The 19,658-nt window shown below is 37.5% G+C and overlaps 1 protein-coding gene across 1 annotated transcript in view; it reads right to left on the bottom strand.

Moving 5' to 3' along the window:
- Window positions 1-7,885: 7,885 nt before the first annotated feature.
- TMEM167A (transmembrane protein 167A) overlaps window positions 7,886-19,658 on the bottom strand; it is a 56,818-nt gene continuing 45,045 nt past the window's right edge. Inside the window, exons 3-5 of the mRNA XM_088839289.1 lie at window positions 19,163-19,197; window positions 16,571-16,621; window positions 7,886-12,456 (exon numbers count right to left, since the gene is read on the bottom strand). Coding sequence (XP_088695415.1) covers window positions 12,386-12,456; window positions 16,571-16,621; window positions 19,163-19,197 — 157 coding nt within the window. The 3' untranslated portion in view covers window positions 7,886-12,385. The remainder of the gene's footprint in view (window positions 12,457-16,570; window positions 16,622-19,162; window positions 19,198-19,658) is intronic.

Below are 19,658 nucleotides of genomic sequence, written 5' to 3'. Positions count from 1 at the left end.
TTGTGTCACTGAAGGTTTCTCCTTTTATGGTTGGCAGCATTTGCCTTATCTATTGTGGTGCTCCTATGTGGAGGGAATATATTTTCTGGGTTGATCCCTTGATCATTATGTAGTATCCTTCTTTCTCTTGTAACAGTCTTTATTTTAAAGTCTATGTTGTCTGATATGAGTATTGCTACTCCACCTTTCTTTTGATTTCTATTTGCCTGGGATGTCTTTTTCCATCTGCTTATTTTTACTGTGTGTCCATAGATCTGAAGTGGGTCTCTTGTAGAGAGACCTATATACAGCTTTTGTTGTGTATCTATTCAGCTTGTCTATGTCTTTTGGTTTGAGCATTTAACTCAGTTACATTTATGGTAATTATTAAAATGTATGTTTTTATTGTCATTTTGTTCAGTTCAGTTCAGTTACTCAGGTGTGTTTGACTCTTTGCAACCCCACGGACTGCAGCACACCAGGCCTCCCTGTCCATCACCAACTCCCAGAGTTTACTCAAACTCATGTCCATTGAGTTGGTGATGCCATCCAACCATCTCATCCTCTGTCATTGCCTTCTCTTCCCACTTTCAATCTTTCCCAGAATCAAGGCCTTTTCAAATGAGTCAGTTCTTCCCATCAGGTGGCCACAGTATTGGAGCTTCAGCATCAGCACCAGTCCTTGCAATCAATATTCAGGACTGATTTCCTTTAGGATGGACTGGTTGGGTCTCCTGGCAGTCCAAGGGACTCTCGAGAGTCTTCTCCAACACCACAGTTCAAAAGCATCAATTCTTCAGTGCTCAGCTTTCTTTATAGTTCAACTCTCACATCCATACATGACTACTGGAAAAATCATGGCCTTGACTAGATGGACCTTTGTTGGCAAAGTAATGTCTCTGCTTTTTAATAAGCTGTCTAGGTTGGTCATAACTTTTCTTCCAAGGAGCAAGTGTCTTTTAATTTCATGGCTGCAGTCACCATCTGCAGTGATTTTGGAGCCCCCAAAAATGTCTCTAACTGTTTCCATTGTTTCCCCATCTATTTGCCATGAAGTGATGGGACTGGATGCCATGATCTTAGTTTTCTGAATGTTGAATTTTAAGCCAACTTTTTCACTCTCCTCTTTCACTTTCATCAAGAGGTTCTTTAGTTCTTCGCTTTCTGCCATAAGGGTGGTGTCTTATCTGAGGTTATAGATATTTCTTCCAGCAATCTTGATTCCAGCTTGTGCTTCATCCAGCCAGGCATTTCTCATAATGTACTCTGCATATAAGTTAAATAAACAGGATAACAATGTACAGTCTTGATGTTCTGTTCAGTTCAGTTCAGTCGCTCAGTTGTGTCCGACTCTTTGCGACCCCCTGAATCACAGCACGCCAGGCCTCCCTGTCCATCACCAACTCCCGGAGTTCACTCAAACTCATGTCCATAGAGTCGGTGATGCCATCCAGCCATCTCATTCTCTGTCGTCCCCTTCTCCTCCCGCCCCCAATCCTTCCCAGCATCAGAGTCTTTTCCAGTGAGTCAACTCTTCACATGAGGTGGCCAAAGTATTGGTTTCAGCTTTCGCATCAGTCCTTCCAATGAACACCCAGGGTCAATCTCCTTTAGAATGGACTGGTTGGATCTCCGTGTAGCACAAGGGACTCTCAAGAGTCTTCTCCAGCACCACAGTTCAAAAGCCTTGATGTAACCTTTCCAAATTTGGAACCAGTCTGTTGTTCCATGTCCAGTTCTAACTGTTGCTTCTTGACCTGCATACAGATTTCTCAGGAGGCAGATAGGGTGGTTTAGTATTCCCATCTTTTTCAGAATTTTCGTTTATTGTGATCCATGCAGTCAAAGGCTTTGGTGTAGTCAATAAAGCGGAAGTACATGTTTTTCTGGAAATCTCTTGCTTTTATCTATGATACAACGGATGTTGGCAATTTGATCTCTGGTTCCTCTGCCTTTTCTAAATCCAGTTTGAACATGGATTCATGGAAGTTCATGGTTCATGTACTGTTGAAGTCTGGCTTGGAGAATATTGAGGATTACTTTGTTATCGTGTGAGATGAGTGCAAATTGTGCAGTAATTTGAACAGTCTTTGTCATTACCTTTCTTTGTGATTGGAATGAAAACTGACTTTTTCCAGTCCTGTGGCCACTGCTGAGTTTTCCAATTTGCTGGCATATTGCATGCAGCTGTTTCACAGCATCATCTTTAGGATTTGCAATAGCTCAGCTGGAATGCCATTTTGTTAATTATGTGGATTTTTAAATGTTTGTTTCTACCCTTCCTCTTCTGTTCTCTTGTGCATTGATCACTAACTTTAGTGTTGTGTTTGAATTGCCTTTTTTTTGTGTGTGTGTGTTTCTACTGTGTTTGGATTACTTTTCTTTTTTGTGTGTGTATCTATTGTAGCTTTTTGGCTTGTGAATTCCATTATGCTTTGATATACCAGTCTCTATGTGTACAAGCTTGTGTTGTCGGCCTCTTAATTTCAAATGCATTTCCAATATCCTGAATTAGTACTTTCCTAGCCTCTCAATTGCTGGTTTAGATATCATTCATGTGTGGATAATTTCCTACATGCCTTTACTAGTGAGCACCCCTCTTCCCACCTCATTTTGGCTTTTTCTTTGTGTATAGACTATCATTTTTGGTAGGTTCAAGTCTTTTTAGTCAACAGTTGTTCAGGAGTTGTGATTTTGGTGTTCTCATGAAAGGAGGTTAGGCCAAATCCTTTTACTCTGCTATCTTGTTCAGGAATCTCCCATGATGTATTGTTAAATGGGGAGGGTACAAAAACATGTATTTTGTCCTAGTTTGTAAAAATAAATTGTATGCTTTACCTTTACATGAATGTCTTTGAAAGACTATCTTTATATGAATTGTTAATGGTAGTTGTTTTTAGACTGTTAGGATTACTGGAAATTTTTTTCTTTCTGTGTATTTGTATTTTTGTAATTCATAGATTTAACTTTTGTAGTGAGAAAAAAAATTGAAGGGCTTCATTACACCATCTCTTAACCAGATGACTTATCATTTAGAGGTCACCATTCTCTTAAAAGGCAGATATTTCAATAATTTCAATAGCAGAAATTAGAAATATCTCCCACTGAGTGACTCATACTATTCTAGGATGATGAGGGGTAAAGCGGTGGCTACATTATTAGCATATTGCCTTGGATTTTTGCAAGTAAAAACATTTGGATGGCATAGAAGTAGGGGGGAATGATTAGCAATTAAAGGCCTAAAAGTTATTTTCTTTATATTTTTTTACTCCCTCTTTTCTTTCAAGTTGATGTGGACACTTCCCTTTGCATGGTGTAGCTAATAGGTGAGCTGATTCTTGCTGATATTCAGAGTAAGTTAATCTCATGATTAGGCTAAAAACAAAAAAAAAGTAACAAGCACATGTTTCCTGAATATTTTCTACTGAAATTACCACTGTTGTAATCGCATTCTGTCTCCTGTAACTCTTTAAAATGATCAAAGTGAGCCCTCACAGAATTTCTGGCAAGGTGAATTCCTGTGTACATTTCACAAAGTACAACTTCCAAGCACAGTGGGGTTTCCAAGAATATGCCTGGAAAAAATCAAATGAATCTTCATTCTCTAAGAGCTTTGTCTCTGTTTAACCAACTGCTGAGAAATATAAATGGGGGCCAGTGAAGAACAACCTGTTCTATAAATACAGGATAGTCATCGGTTTTTAGAGTTGGTCAAGCTTTTAAAGATCATCAAACTCGAATCTAAGAAAGATGAGACTTTCCCCAAAGTTCTGTATCTATTGTACAGATGGTGGTTCCCTTATTACCACTTTCCCACTATATAAGTGAAGGAGAACTACGTTCATTTTCTTAAGCTGAAGTTATATTACTTCACTCATATTTCTCATTATGCCTTTTGGCATTTATGCTACAACTGCAACTATTACATACCTCAGTGGAAGGAATAAGTGGGAGTAGGATTTGTAACATGAGCTATACCTAGATTATGTGAATGAGAATACTAAATACTCAGGGATATGTATGTTCAGTTGTGTCTGACTCTGTGACCCCACGGACTGTATCCTGACAGGCTCCTCTGTCCATAGGATTCTCCAGGCAAGAACACCGGAGTGGGTTGCCATTTCCTACTCCCAAGGATATTTGACCCCTTTCAAAAAAAATTAAACAAAAGAATTCAATTCATTTCAGTTTTAAATCTCAACAAGTTTATTTTCTGAGAGCCAATTTCTCTAGATTTCTAGAACTAAAAGACGACATTTTCGGATGGACATAAAAAGTCCCTATGAAATAGTGTTAATATGCTTAAACAGAAAGAAACCATCTGTAGAATTAGTGATACATGACTAAGGTTCTGTAAAGTTTGCTGATGTACCAGTGCTAGCTCACCAGTACCTTCCAAAGACCACTTATTTCCTTGTAACTCCACTGGGTGTGATTCAGAGTGTCCAAGATAATCTATCATTTCATTGGACTTCTTCAGTCCCTCTGCTTCATGGCTGAGCTATTTATGTAACATTATTCCACATGAGAAAGCCCAGCTGTTAAAGTTTTAGAATCAGGAATAAGAACACATTTTTATTAGATCTTTCATCTTGTCTACGGTGTGTTTTTCTTGGTTTAAATATGAAAACAGTATGCTAGCTCCTCTGCCATAACTCACTCTCCTGTACATGTCTTTGGAGGGGGAGAATGCCTGTGTTGTACTTCTAGGGTTCCAGAATGAGGCTTATATAAAACTGAATCTGAAATCAATGTGTGGGATTGTATAGTCACCTGTTGAGTTTGAACTCATATTCCTGGGGTAGGCACTGCAGAGGTTAAAAAAAACCAACTATGGATTGGTAGGAGTAAGGGAAGGACGTGAGAGTCAAAGAGGAGTTTGGGGGGGTTAGAAAGTTTCAATAATAGAAGGAAAGTTGTACTATTTACAAAAATAAACTCAGAGAAACAGATTTAGAAGGGATAAACAGCTTTGTTAGGAAAATGTTTTGAATTGCTGGGAGGCAATCCAAGTGGGTCTTAAGAGGGTGTGATGCCCTTGTAATGTGTCAGTTTGGTTGATACATTGCAGCTTGGCCATCCTACATTTTCTAGAATTCTCTCAGTTTCTTATACAGTTTGGTTTGAGTGGGCTCCATGACAGTCTCGTGTGAAATTTGGGGGGCAAAGGTGAAGCTACCACCGTTTCGTTAGTTCACACAGGTTGTCACAGATGCACTAACCTTATTAGCATGAGGCAATGGCTTGACCTATAACTATTCCACTTTCTCCTTCAGTTTTTCTGAAACGGAAAATTGCGTTTAGCACTGAAGTGATGGGCACTGGGTTCCTTCCGCAGGACATCCACAACACCAAGATTAAAGCAATAATAACTGACATGGGTTGCAGCCCATCCTGAAGCTTCTTGCCTGTCCTTCCGTATTATCTACCCTGTGGATTTTAGTTGCAATTTGAGATCCAAGGACAGCCTTATAGACTCTATACCTCTAATTTCATAATCAGGTATTGATTCATCCTTTATATGAGTCTCCGTCTTTTCTATGGCTCAAAGCAACTCCATAATTTGGTCTGTTTTTCTATTTAACTTACACCATTCTTTGTCTCAGTTCATGCTAGTTTCTTATCAAGTTCTCCACCTCAAGTCCCGAGTTCTTTCCCATCTCTCAGTCCTCAAGTATGCTGTTCCTTCTGACTCCTGGCTCATGCTTTTTTCATCTGCAAGTCTTAGCCCAGTCATCAACTTTATGGACTGGCCTTCTCTGACTATTCCATCTAAATCATCCTTTGGTGTCTTCAAGGTCCTTACTAGAGATTATGTTTACCTAATTATTTTGGTTAGCTGGTCTTCACTAGATTTTAGGTTCTGTGATAGCAGCTTTGTCTTGTTCCACATTGGATACACTGACCCTGGCACACAGCCAATTCTCAAAGGATTCTTCTAGAAACAGGAAAGGAGTTATGAAGGAATCTACCTTGTGTGGCAGACACGTAAGAGGGATTACTTTTCCATTCCTTGGAAGTATAAAGATTATCCTCAATTCTACCCTTATTTCTGTTCTTCATTGCAAGTCAAATTAATTGCCCAGTGATTCAGGAGCCATCTCAATAGTTTTCTATGTCCCGTTTCCAAATGTTAACAGATTCAATTACACTTCTTTCAAGGGACGCTTGTGAGGGCAATTCTTAAATATAAAAACTAGTATTGGAGTTGCCAGTTTAGTATGATTACAGTTTTAAGTTATGGGTTTAGAACTATTGCTACTATATGTTATTTTGGCTTTGATTCAGTCAAAGCTCAGAACAGTGACCCATTAGAGATCTGAATGAGGTTTAGATTATATACTCACTAAACTTTCTAAAAACTCATCCAACTTTATTATATTTTGCATTCTACAGCTCTCTTAATTTCATACTGTAAACTTCTTAAACATATTTTGTAAGTCAAAGTATTCTCACCACTTTCCAAGATTTAATAGAGTTTCCTCTATTTGGGAATAGCATTAGCTACAAAGCGACCAAAGAATAAACAATACTTTTATTAAATAAAATCAAAAGGAAAATCCTATCCTGTTTTGCAAAGGCCCTAATGAAATGTTATAGAGTGTTCTGTCTTCCGAACTTTGTCTCCAATGTCAAATCTTTTGGTGTTAAACTTTAAGTTTGCAGATATCTTTAAAACTTCACTACTGCAAATATTCCTTTTTTGATTCCTTCTTGAAACGCCTTATGCCTTAAATGTATCTTTATTCCTTTTAAAGCAGTTTAGTATCTTTGTAAATTATTTTTCCAATGTTTAGCCTAGACATACTACTTGACCAAAAATATTGAAGTGGCTTATAAATTGGACATTTTGGCAATTCGGGTACAAAACCTGTCACGGCACATTTGCTCCTAGGCTACCTCCCATGCCAAATGAAGCTCTAACAGTAGTGGTGTCTGGCTATTTTGCAGTTTCTGTGTGTTCTCATTCTCTACAAAGTATGTGTGAAGTGACTTACCCTTATTTCCAATATTATGCTTCTCTTTTTTTTTCCCTTCCAGCAATTCTGTTATGGTTGAGGATATTAATGCAAACCCTTTGAACAGAAAACAGAATTTGCTTTCCTACTATGTCAAACTCAATAGTTTCAAGCAAAGCCATTTTGAAATCTTTTGACGTAAGTTAAAAATCAGAAATTTAGTGATTTTTCTTTAGTCCTACATCAACTGGTAGTTACAATGAAGTAGCGAGGGTAGTTTAAACTACACATTGACAATACAACTAGGATATTGGTTTTCTATTTGTATCTGAAGTACTTTTTGAGTTCTAAACTCAACTAAAAATACAGTTGTTGCAATTTCATTTGGTTAAGTCAGTTCTTTCCAGCAACAGGTCTAACAAAGATTTGTTTGTGTAAATTGAGGGCTGGGAAGATAACAGTAGAAAGACCATGCTATCCAAAGCAAGGCACATAGTACATATATGTTTTTCCATATTTTTCAACAAATGGTATAAATTGGCTAAATAATCTCACTCTGATGGATATTGCTCACAGATTTTGATAGCTACTTGCCAGAATATTTGGGCATCTGAAGGCTCTTAGTTGAGGACAGGTTAAAAGTAATTTTCAGCAATTAACTGTCACTTTCACTCAGAATCAGATTTCCAATCTCTGGAGGGAATTCATGACTTTGTATTTAGTCATTTAGACTCTTGAAGGCTCACTCAAAGAAACAACAATATAATACTATAGACTGAACGGCTTTAAGATGCAAAACAATATAAAAACTCCCCCGAACAAAACCTGACCAGCCACAAATTAAAATGCAGGCAAAACAGAAACATATCTATTTGTACCCTACTCCAATACTTTTAACTTCTAAAACAACCCTCATTCATCTGACAAAAGACAAAAGTAGGAGGCTCTTGTAAGTTCATTTTGATTTTTATTACACACCACAGACATGTACACTAACCAGAGAGTAGGATGCTTCTTTGTACTCTCAAAACCACAGGAAATGAATTTCTACCTACCCTCTTTTTTGCAATACTGGAGTGGCATTTTAGATTACCATCTTGGAACTGGTTTAGGGCAAAGTAAAGGAAACCATGGAAGGCGATATATATAGCATAATCATGAGCTATTTTTGGTAGCTAGTAGTATCTACTTCTATAGTAGTAGAAGCTAGTAGCTAGTAGTTATTCTCAGGCAGACTGAGAATAACAGGGCTGTGCAGTATTAAAAATGCTATTACTCGGGTATTAATTTTGTTGTTGTTTAGTCGCTAAGTCATTTCCTTCTGAGACCCCATGGACTCTACCCTGTTAGGCTTCTTTGTCCATGGGATTTCTCAGGCAAGAATACTGGAGTGGGTTGCCATTTCCTTCCCTAAGGGATCTTCCCAACTCAGGGATCAAACCTGCGTCTAATGCACTGCAGGCGGATTCTTTACCACTGAGCCACCAGGGAAGCCCAGTCCTTTTGTTCATCTACTCTTATTAGATACCAGGGAAAGTAAAGGGGGTCCGTAAGAATCTTTCATTCGGGAAAGTAAAGGGGGTCCGTAAGAATCTTTCATTCTTGTTTTCAATTTCCTGTGATACAGTATCTTCTTAAAGGTTTTGAAAGGAGCACATCTCCTTGTTTAGACTGAAAAGATTGGAAATCTTTTCTGTGCACCCAGGAAATGTAGAAATTACAACTACCTTCACTTGTGCACCTGTGCTTTAATAATCCTGACTACTCTTAGAATTGATAAGAGTATGAGCTACAAAGTTCCTAAGAACACCTGACCTCGCTTGGAAGTTACCTTGGCTTTATATGCTATGCATGTGTCTCTGAAGAGGATACTATTGTATTCTTGGTCCAAAATAAGGTTGGCATGGATATATTCAATCTTTTTTACACATACACCAAGCAAGGAATTTTATTTTTTTCCTGAATTTTTTTTTTTTTTTTGGTCAGGCAGGAAAGAACACATTCCACTTCAATTTTGAGGTAGGTAACAGGTGGAAATGAGAAAATTACAGGACCCTCTAGGATCTAACCTCTCTCCACCTTTCAAGGCTTATGTCTTGACCCTTGAACAGTGAGGGGGTAAGGGGTGCTGACCCTCTATGCAGTCCAAAATCTATGCATATCCTACAGTCTGCCCTCCATAACTATGGTTCCATATCTGCAGATTCAACCAACTTGGGATCGTTTATTACTAAAGCATTTACTACTGAAAAAAATCCAACATGTAAGTGGGCTACACAGTTCAAACCTGTGTTGTTCACGGCTCAACTCCACTTCCCAAGTGGCTTTTACAACAATCAAGGTACTGATGGTCCATAATATACACCCCTGGTGCATTTGCATATTGCTCTTAAATTCAGTTTAAGCACTGATTCTCTGGAAGGAAGTTCATATCTCTGATTGAACTGTCACCTTTTGATTTTCTTCTGGAATCCTGGTATTATCTCGGTAATAAATGCTATCATATTGTACTTCATATAAATAACCTCATTTCTCTCTCACCTGCTACATTATGAACCACTAGAGTGAAGAAACTGTACTTGTCTTTCTATCTTCACTGATAATAGACTGAAGGCATTCTACTAATGACTCTTAAAAATGTTGAAATATAAATATTCTATTTACAAGTGCTAGGTTTTTTCACAAAACTAGCCAGAGATCTGTTTAATTTTGACTTTGTGAACTTAGAGAAGTTACTTCATTTAAAACTCTATTTTGTCCCAGGTTAGGACTAGATCGATCTGCATTTTACTAAGATTATGGTGTCTATTACAAATTACATACTACTACTTTTCCCAGCATAAAAGGGCTACTTTGAATTTGATGATGCAAAGAACATTCAGGATAGTAGTGCCTGGAACAGCAGCATAAGCATTAACAGGATACTGGGCTTGTATCTAAACTTTTTTAAGCCACAGACGGAATTCAACAGACTATGTGTTCTTCAGACTGATGATCTTTTTATGATTGCCTGGAAAGAAGACATGCTCCTGCCATTGGTACAGCTGAGGCCAATCAGGAACGAAACATCAACACATAAATTCCAGGAAAGCTGGAATCAAGATTCTGGAGCCAGGAAGGAGATTGGGGAGAGTATTCAAATCTAGTAAACTGTGGACTTTAGTGCCCATCATTCCATCTGGTCTTGCATCAAGACTGTGTGATAGATGCAGAACCTCTGATATTTAAATTGATCCTTCATCCTCTTCTGCAACCTGCTAAGACCACAAAAGGAGTATCTGAATATTCTGTGGACTACTTAACTATCTACTCTGCTCTTTAGGTTAGACAACAGGATTCAGTGGTAACTCTTTGAAAAAAAAGAATATGCTGACTGCCTTTTTTACTCACAGAATCCTGTGATTTTTTTCCCACCTCCCAAAGATCTTATGTTTCAAAAGGTCGAATGGAGTCAGAAATATGCTGCTTCCCACTTTGTTTAGCACCTATACACAGTGTAAAAAAAAAAAAAAAAAAACTTATATGTTGCCACAAATTTTCCAAAGAAATTATTTCTACCTCTACTTCCACCTACCTCCTCTGAAATGCCAACTTAAAGAGATATCCTAGAACTGATTATCTGAATATTCTTGCCCTCTTCATATGATATTTGTGTTAGTAAACAACTAAAAAAGTTAGCTGACATAGCTTTAGGAAAAGCTAGCTGGCAGCAGAGTTGGACAACAGATGGTCACTCAGAAACTAGACCCAGGAAGGTTACTTACTCTTTGTATGCTGATAAGAGTTCTATTTTGGGGAATACCCTGAAAATCCTTGACCTAATGCAAAAGCCCAAGAGACAGTGCAGGTAGGAACAATTATCATAACCTGATTACCTGTCTAGGGCAAAATATACCATTTTAAATCAGCTACAGATAAGCAGAAATGTACAATAAACAAAGATACTGACAGCCTACAGAAACTTTCATTTTTTGCCAAAAACCCAGCATCATGTAACAAGATTTTCTTAGATGTTTCCTAGAATTCTTACTAAGCACCTTAAAGTAGTCATAAAAATAAGTGACTTTTAGTTCCGTACTTTGTTTCTGCAGAAAGAGCTACTGGCAGGCTCATTTTATAATTCCAAACAGTTTTTTCTTAAAAAAAAAAAAAAAGTTTGGTTTTATCTTTATGGCAATAGCTGACAATAGTATCTAACTGAAACCGTAACAGGCAATTTTTAGCTAAGAAGCTCTCCTTAGTTTTGAAATTTTAATTGAATTTTGGTTGAACCTTAAATGTTAACCATAAATGTGTAATAACTGCTCTACTACAAAATCTGTAAGTCACACTTCCAAAATTCCTGTTGCCTGGATGAAAATTACTGAAGGTTTTCCTTTATCAACAAAGCTCAAAGACATTTATGCCATGGCATATGGTAAGTAGATTTGAAAGCTGTTTATCCTCACTTACTAGGTTACACAAGATTCCAGTTCAAGTTGATATACAAAACATAAACTAGATTGAGAGCAATGTATTAAAAAAAAACAAAAAAAATAGTTTGTATTTTGGGGAAATTAAAATATACAGACCTAACACTAAAAAGAATGAAAAACACATCCAAGATTTATCATTCTGTAATTGTTATATTTAGTTCTTTTTACTCTAAGCATATAGTCTTATTTGGAGAATGACAGCTGGTCAAATTTCTGCTTAAGATATTTATCCATACTTAACCAGAGGTTTCAGAGATAGTAACACCAGTCAGGTATTCTGAATTATTTTATGTTAAATAGGAACATTTTCTCAATAGTCTTAACATTTTCTCTTAAGTCACATCTCATTTATCTTCCTCCTTAAGAACTACATAGGTTTGTTTTAAATAGTTTAAACACCTATAATAAACTACAGATTGCTAAGAGTAGAGGTACTCTGGTTAATGCTCAAAATGGTATGGCCAGAGGAAAAGCCAGCATTATTAAATATGACTGCAATCCTTATAAATATGAATGCAATCCTTATCAACACAAATTGAACCTTTTTTTTCCCCCAATAAAAAAGCTAGTCCAAAAAAGGTCTCATTCTATAAAGATTTATCATTTCCAAATCACAGTGAAAGGAACTTGAATAATTTACCAATTTTGTTTTCTACTATGTGCCTTAAAGATACCTCACTAAAAACTGGTATCTGGCACAACAGAGTGACATATGCAGAATGTAATATTGTAGTGACAGTACTGAGGTTGATTGTTACAGACATATTTCAACTCTGAGTATTAAACGTTACATCCTAATTATTTATATAGAACCTTGGTCCAACAACAAAAACAGAGAACAGCAGCTCAAAGTGTAGCTCAATGTTCAGAGATAAAAGGGTTAACCATTCTTTCCATTATTTTCAGCAGATCAGTTCTTTTTTGTCATATTTAAATCTGATGGTGACTGGAGAATTCTGGCATTTTTCCAAGCTACTGTATGAAAAGGATGCTGAAGGCCATCACGATACAGCACACTGCAACATAAGGACTCTTCCGTTCACCTGGTGGAAAAAAGGTAGTTAAATATATTCATGTTAACTGAGTGGCTAACATAAGGTTATAACTACAGGAGAGAGGCAGGCACAAACTAAGATAAGATTCTTGCTTAGGAAGTCCATACACTTAGGGGCAGGGGCAAAATAAACTACATGCAACATAAAAGTAAGTACACACCAGAATGAACTAAACGATACCGATCTAAGACCACCTCTTTGTCATGTCTTTAGAAAACACTGGATTAGCCATTTTAGTGTCACTGCATAAACCTACATATTAAAAAATATAACAAAGAATGTAGGATAAAGACCCAAGAGAAATTCTCTCAAAAAACTTATAAGGGAAAAAAAACAGCATTCCTGAATGAAAATAAACAAATATTCAATACAACTGCATTTAAAAAATCAACATCACATAGAATGTTTAATAAAAACACATTAGAGAAAACTAAACTATTTCTGAGATGGATTTTGTCTCAAATCTTTTATAGTATAATTACTCTGGGTTAGAGACATAGAACAAACACTTTTTTCACATGTGTTTAAGGAGTGTCTGTTTATAGCTGGAGACTTTCCTTTGCATGAAGTAGATCTGGAGTTGGCTTATGCAATTGTCTTGCAAACAGAGATCCTGTGATTGTGAGCTAACTCAAACTTATCTTATTCATTCCTGTTTCTTCAATAATTGCAAGACTGTACACGGCATCGGGCATTTTTATGCTGCCTTGAGGGCACACACCAAAGGAAGAAGGAAGGAAGGAGAAAGAGGGAGGATGTGCTACTTCTAGGAATAATCCTGACTATGTACCTGGTTCCTTTATAGAGATGGTTTACACTCCCCTCACCTGTGTTTTTCTATGGTGTTTAAAATAATCTCTAGTAATTAAGTTCCTTAATTCACTTAACAAGGTTAGTTAATTACTTCTGGAAAATGTCAATCTTGATCACTCTTATCAAGTGAAACCTTGAAGGTCATTATTTTCAGAGCTCCCTCACTGAGATCACAGGGATACAACAGGTAAGTTTTTTATCTTTGTATCTATTCAATGGCAATATTCATAGGACACATTTTACACACATGCAAACAAAATAAACATTTGGTGTTTTTCAGAGTGTTCTATCCACAGACATTTAATGAACTGTGTTCCAACTAAACGAAAATTCAGAAAGTGAGAAAATACAGTTTTCACAATATTATCTCAACTGAAAAAAAAAACTAGAAAATAGTGTTGTTCCTTGTTTTTTTTAGCAATGCTGATTCTTTCAGAGTTAAAAACTCAAGTTATCAAACAAAACAAGAACAAAAATCAATCAGACCAAAATTTCAGGTAGATCTCATAAGGAAGCCTGTCCCTCTTTCCATAGGGCTAGATACTCTTATTGTCAAATACAGCCTTCTTAAATACTAAAAGAAGAAATTAATACTGTCCTAAATTTGCCATCTGCTAAAAATTAATTTTTGAGGAAGTTCTTCTCTTCCTCATCCTCCAACTTAGACTACTATGATTTACATATGGGTTTCATTTTCCTGTTTTTAATTTTCTTAAAAGAGATTGCCATGTGGTAGAGCTAAACATCTTTAGTCGAACTAGGGTAAGAATGTTACTTCTTGTCTGGTCTTAGGTCTCTATAAGTGAATGTGAAACAGTTGCTGTAATGTGATGTGTAACATGATAAGATGATCTGGCTGGGCCTTTTCCCATTAAAATTGCATCCTTTCTTTGTGGATATATTCTGTGTCAAGATAAGAGAGGAACATGTGGTTGAGAAAGCTGCATATCAGTACCAACATTTTCTAAAACACTTTGACAAAATGAAAAGCTAATGGTTTTCACTTAATTGGCAAAAGTTGAATAACTGAACTATTTAACCTGTGATATTCATGCAGTCAAGAGAGGAAAATGGAAATACATGGGCAAGCAAAAAAAGAAAAGGCACAGTTTATAATTAGACATAAAAATAGATAATACTAACAGGATATCATTAAAAAAGCTATAAACTAGATGTCTGAAACCTTTACCTACACTTCCAAGCAACAATTGTGAACAAAGTCACCTGGATTAGTTACTAACGGAGTTGTACAATGTTTTCTAGTTTATTACATAAAAAATGGATTTAAAATGCCTTAACATTTTATTCACCATAAGCCAATAATTTTAATGTTTGTATGACTCTAATCCTGAATATTTACTGGAAGGACTGATGCTGAAGCTGAAACTCCAATACTTTGGCCACCTGATGCGAACAACTGATTCACTGGAAAAGATCCTGATGCTGAGAAAGACTGAAGGCAGGAGAAGGATGAGATGGTTGGATGGCATCACCGACTCAATGGACATGAGTTTGAGTAAGCACCGGGAGTTGGTGATGAACAGGGAAGCCTGGCATGCTGCAGCAGTCCATGGGGTTGGAGAGTCTGACACGACCAACTGACTGACTGAACTGATGACTCTAATCCAGTGATATTCTCTATTCCATCAAACTGTCCATAATGTTGTTTTTTTTAACTGAATAGCTGATTTACAATGTTTTAGGTATACAGCAAAGTGTTCAGTTATACATCCACATACATATAAATATATATATACACATATATATTTATATATTCTTTTTCAGATTTATTTCCATTAACGATATTACAATATAGTGAATAGTTCCTTGTTCTATATTGTGCTGTGCTGTGCTTAGTTGCATCCGACTCTTTGCGACCCCATGAAATGTAGCCTGCCAGGCTCCTTTGTCCATGGGGATTCTCCTGTCAACAATACTGGAGTGGGTTGCCATGCCCTCCTCCAGGGGATCTTTCCAACCCAGGGATCGACCCAAGTCTCCGGCATTGCAAGCAGATTCTTTACCTTCTGAGCCACCATAGTAGATACTTGTTATTTATCTATTTTGTATGTAATAGTATTTGTTAATCCAAATTTCCTAATTTATCTCCCCCCTTTGTTTTCAATGTCTGCAAGTCTATTTCTCTTTTGTAAATAAATTCAAGATTCTACTTTTAAGTGGTACAATATGTTTGTCTTCTCTGTCTGACTTAATTCACTTAGTATGATAATCTCTAGATCTCCATCCAGGTTGCTGCAAATGGCATTATTTCATTCTTATTTTATGGCTGAGTGATACTCTACAGCTGCAGTGAACATTGGGGTGCATATATCTTTTCCTTCTCAAATGATGGTTTTCTCTGGATATATATCTTTTCCTTCTCAAATGATGGTTTTCTCTGGATATATGCCAAGGAATGTGATTGCTGAATCATATGGTAACTCATTTTTTGTTTAAGGGATCGCCATATTGTTCTCCACAGTGGCTGTGCCAATTTACAACAGTGCAGGATGGTTCCTTTTTCTCCACGCCCTCTCCACCATTTATTATTCAATGGCCATTGATGATGGCCATTCTGACCAGGAGTGAGGTGATACCTCATTGTAGTTCTAATTTACATTTCTCTAATAATTAGTGATGTTAAGCATCATTTCATGTGCCAATTCATGTATGTCTTCTAAGAAGAAATGTCTATTTAGATCTGCCCAATTTTTGACTGGGTTATCTGTTTAATGTTGAACTATACAAGCTGTTTGTATATTTTGGAAATTAGGTTCCTTGTCAGTCACATCATTTGCAAGTATTTTCTCCCATTCCATAGATTGTCTTTTCATTTTGTTTATGGTGTCCTTTGCTGTGCAAATGCATGTAAGTGTGATTAGGTCCTATTTGTTTATTTTTGCTTTTGTTTACTCTAGGAGTTGGATCCAAAATAATACGACTGCAATTTATGTCAGAGAGTCTTCTGCCTGTATTTTCCTCTAGAAGTTTCAAGGTATCTAGTCTTAAGATACTTAAAATAAAGACCTAAATATGTGTTTATTTTTGTATATTGTTAGAGAATGTTCTAATTCCATTCTTTTACCTGTGGCTGTAGTTTTTCCAGCACCACTTATTGAAGAGACTTTTTCTCCACTGTATATTCTTGCCTCCACTGTTGTAGATTAATTGATCATAAATACATGAGGGTTATTCTTGTCCTTTCTCTTAAAGGACACCCACAAAATTTCACATGTTTCAGGACCCAGGGCCAAAGCAGTGACTTGATAGGAGCCTCGGTCAGACCTACCTTCTGGTCTTGGAGAATCTCCTGGAGAAGCAGAAGGCAACTGCATCTTACCTAGGGGACACAGGCACTGATGGGAGCCATTCTGAGTTACTTCTGTCATACGGACACTGGCAGGCACCACTGTAGAATCTTCCCTCTAGCTTATGAGTGCTAGGACCCAACTGTGTCCTTGCCCAACAGCCTACAGGTGAGTGCTGAGACACCTCAAGCTAAGCAGCCCATCTGGTGAGGACAGAGCTACATCCACCAGCAGACATGCTGCCTTAAGAGCCCACAGCTGCCTCTGAACATGGCCCTATCCACCAGAGGGTTCAGTGCCCCATTCCACTTACCAGTGGGCAGGCACCAGCTCCAGAAACCCATGGAGCCCAGCCCTGCCCTCAGAGAAGCCTGCTCTAGCCTCTGGATCAGCCTCACTCCAACAGGGGGCAGACACTAAATGCTAGGAAACCACAATCCTGCAACCTGCAGACTCAGACTGCACACTAAGCCCCCATCCCAGAAGGCCAGGCCCTGCCCTGGGTCCAGCTGGGACATGGTCTGGCCCACTGGCAGGCCAAGTTTCAGAACACCCTAGGCACCGTACCAAACTGTGTCAGGAACCCCTCCCCACCCCCACCAGTGGTGCTGGGAAAACTAGACAGCTACACGTATAAAAATGAAATCAGAACAGCTAGTTCCTCACACTATATATAAAAATAATCTCAAAATGGATTAAGGACCTAAATGTAGGACTGGAAACCATAAATTCCTAGAAGAAAATAGAGTGAAATGCTCTTTGACATAAATCATATTTTGGGGGATCTATCTGAAGGGAACAAAAGCAAAAATAAACTAACTGGATCTAATTAATGTTAAAAGCTTTTCCACAGCAGAAGAAACCATCAACAAAATGAAAAGACAACCTATGGAATCAGACAGAATATTTGCTAATGCCATGACTGATAAGGGATTAATATCCAAAATCTATAAACAGCTCATATAACTCAACATCAAAAAAACAACCCAATTAAACCTGGGCAGAAGGCCTGAAGAGAAAGTTTTTCAAAGAAGACATACAGATGACCAACAGGCAGAAGAAAAGATGATCAACACTATTAATCATCACAGAAATGCAAATTAAAATCAAAATGAGATGTCATCTCACACCTATTAGAATGGCTATCATCAGAAGGGACACAACAAATGCTGCTGAGGATGTGGTTATTCGGGGAAATGTAAATTAACGCAGCCTCTATGGAAAACAGGATAGAGGTTTCTCAGTAAAAACAGAACTACAATATGACCCAGCAATAAGACCACAGAACTGGTCTGTGGCCCAGAGGTTGAGGAGCCCTGTGACATAATATTTTGCATCAATTACACTTCAATAAAAAAAAGTTGGTGAATAAAGTACATTTAATTCATTTACTTGCCAATTATTTGAGAATCTAGTATATGCTGGGCATTGTGTTAAATACTATACATAATATTATGGGACAATGAATATTAATATCTATTGTTATCTAACCATTTACACACTTAAAGATGCTACTAACCTTATTATGAAAAGTTAGAAGATATCCACATTTACACAAAGTTCAAGAATGATCATATACATGGATTCAAAAGATAAAATAGTTCATGTTTTCTAAAAGCAACTAGTAAGATTCTATGACTTCTGTTCCGTTCCGTTCTGTTGCTCAGTCGTGTCCGACTCTTTGCGACCCCATGGACTGTAGCCTACCAGGCTTCTCCATCCATGGGATTCTCCAGGTAAGAATACTGGAGTGGGTTACCGTTTCCTTCTCCAGGGGATCTTCCCGACCCAGGGATCGAACCCAGGTCTCCCACATTGGAGGCAGACGCTTTAACCTCTGAGCCACCAGGGAAGCCCATTCTATGACTTCAGTTCAGTTCAGTTCAGTCGCTCAGTCGTGTCCGACTCTCCGCGACCCCATGAATCACAGCACGCCAGGCCTCCCTGTCCATCACCAACTCCCGGAGTACACTCAAACTCATGTCCACAGAATCGGTGATGCCATCCAGCCATCTCATTCTCCGTCGTCCCCTTCTCCTCCCGCCCCCAACCTTTCCCAGCATCAGAGTCTTTTCCAGTGAGTCAACTCGTCGCATGAGGTGGCCAAAGTATTGGAGTTTCAGCTTTAGCATCAGTCCCTCCAATGAACATCCAGGATTGATCTCCTTTACCAGAGGGCAATTAGATAGTTGCTCAGCAAGCCTTTCATTAAATGCAAAAATCATCCTCAGTTATCAAAATGGTACACGTTACACGGAACAGCATGCTCTATATACTATGTGTGATATACATACTTGGCTGTAATCTCCTCAAAACCAGGAATGCATATGTTTACTGTCTAAATTACAGAGACCTTTGACCCAACTGCTTTCCATCTCCCTATTAGTGAATATTAGAAGGTATCTGTGAAATCGTTTTAAATAGTGTCAAGAAACGAGTTACGTGGAACTCTATATAAAGTGCTGCAAAAAGGTACACAACAGGGAAGTTTGCACTTTAAAAACTGACATTTTGATTTGCTTGAATATAACTGGCCAACAGTTTATAGCATAAGAAAGTAGAGAGATACTCACCAATTCTGGCACACTTCCAAAATATACCCAACAACCTGCAGAAAATAAAAAAGTAGCTACCGATTACTGGGAAAGATAAATTATTCAGTATCATATAGGTAATTTATTACACACTAGCATTTTAACTGCTCATGCATTGCTTTAACTGAAATTCATTTGATATTGAGCCATTACTTACATAGAAAAGTAGGACACAATAGCTTATCAACCATAAATGTACAGAAACTATTAGAAATTGGAACATATGTGGTGTCACAGGTTGGGCCCAAAGTAAATTAATGTAAGAATGGCAAAAATTTGAGCTTACTATTAAAAGATTAATTCAGTCAACTTCAAGTGCTTTACCTTCAAAAGCAAAAAACACATAATGCTGATTTAAATAAACATTAATTTTGAAAAAACTGTAAATAAACACAGTTGGTTTTGGATAAATTTTGACATTAACTGAAAAAACTTTTTACTGAATATAGTTCTATATTTAAATGATCTATAATCA

The sequence above is a fragment of the Moschus berezovskii genome, chromosome 8, assembly GCF_049115385.1.
Source record: "Moschus berezovskii isolate FMDL1 chromosome 8, NW_MosBer_1.0, whole genome shotgun sequence".
NCBI lineage: Eukaryota > Metazoa > Chordata > Mammalia > Artiodactyla > Moschidae > Moschus > Moschus berezovskii.
Note: the sequence above shows the minus strand (reverse complement) of the source record. Positions and strands in the feature narration are given on the sequence as shown.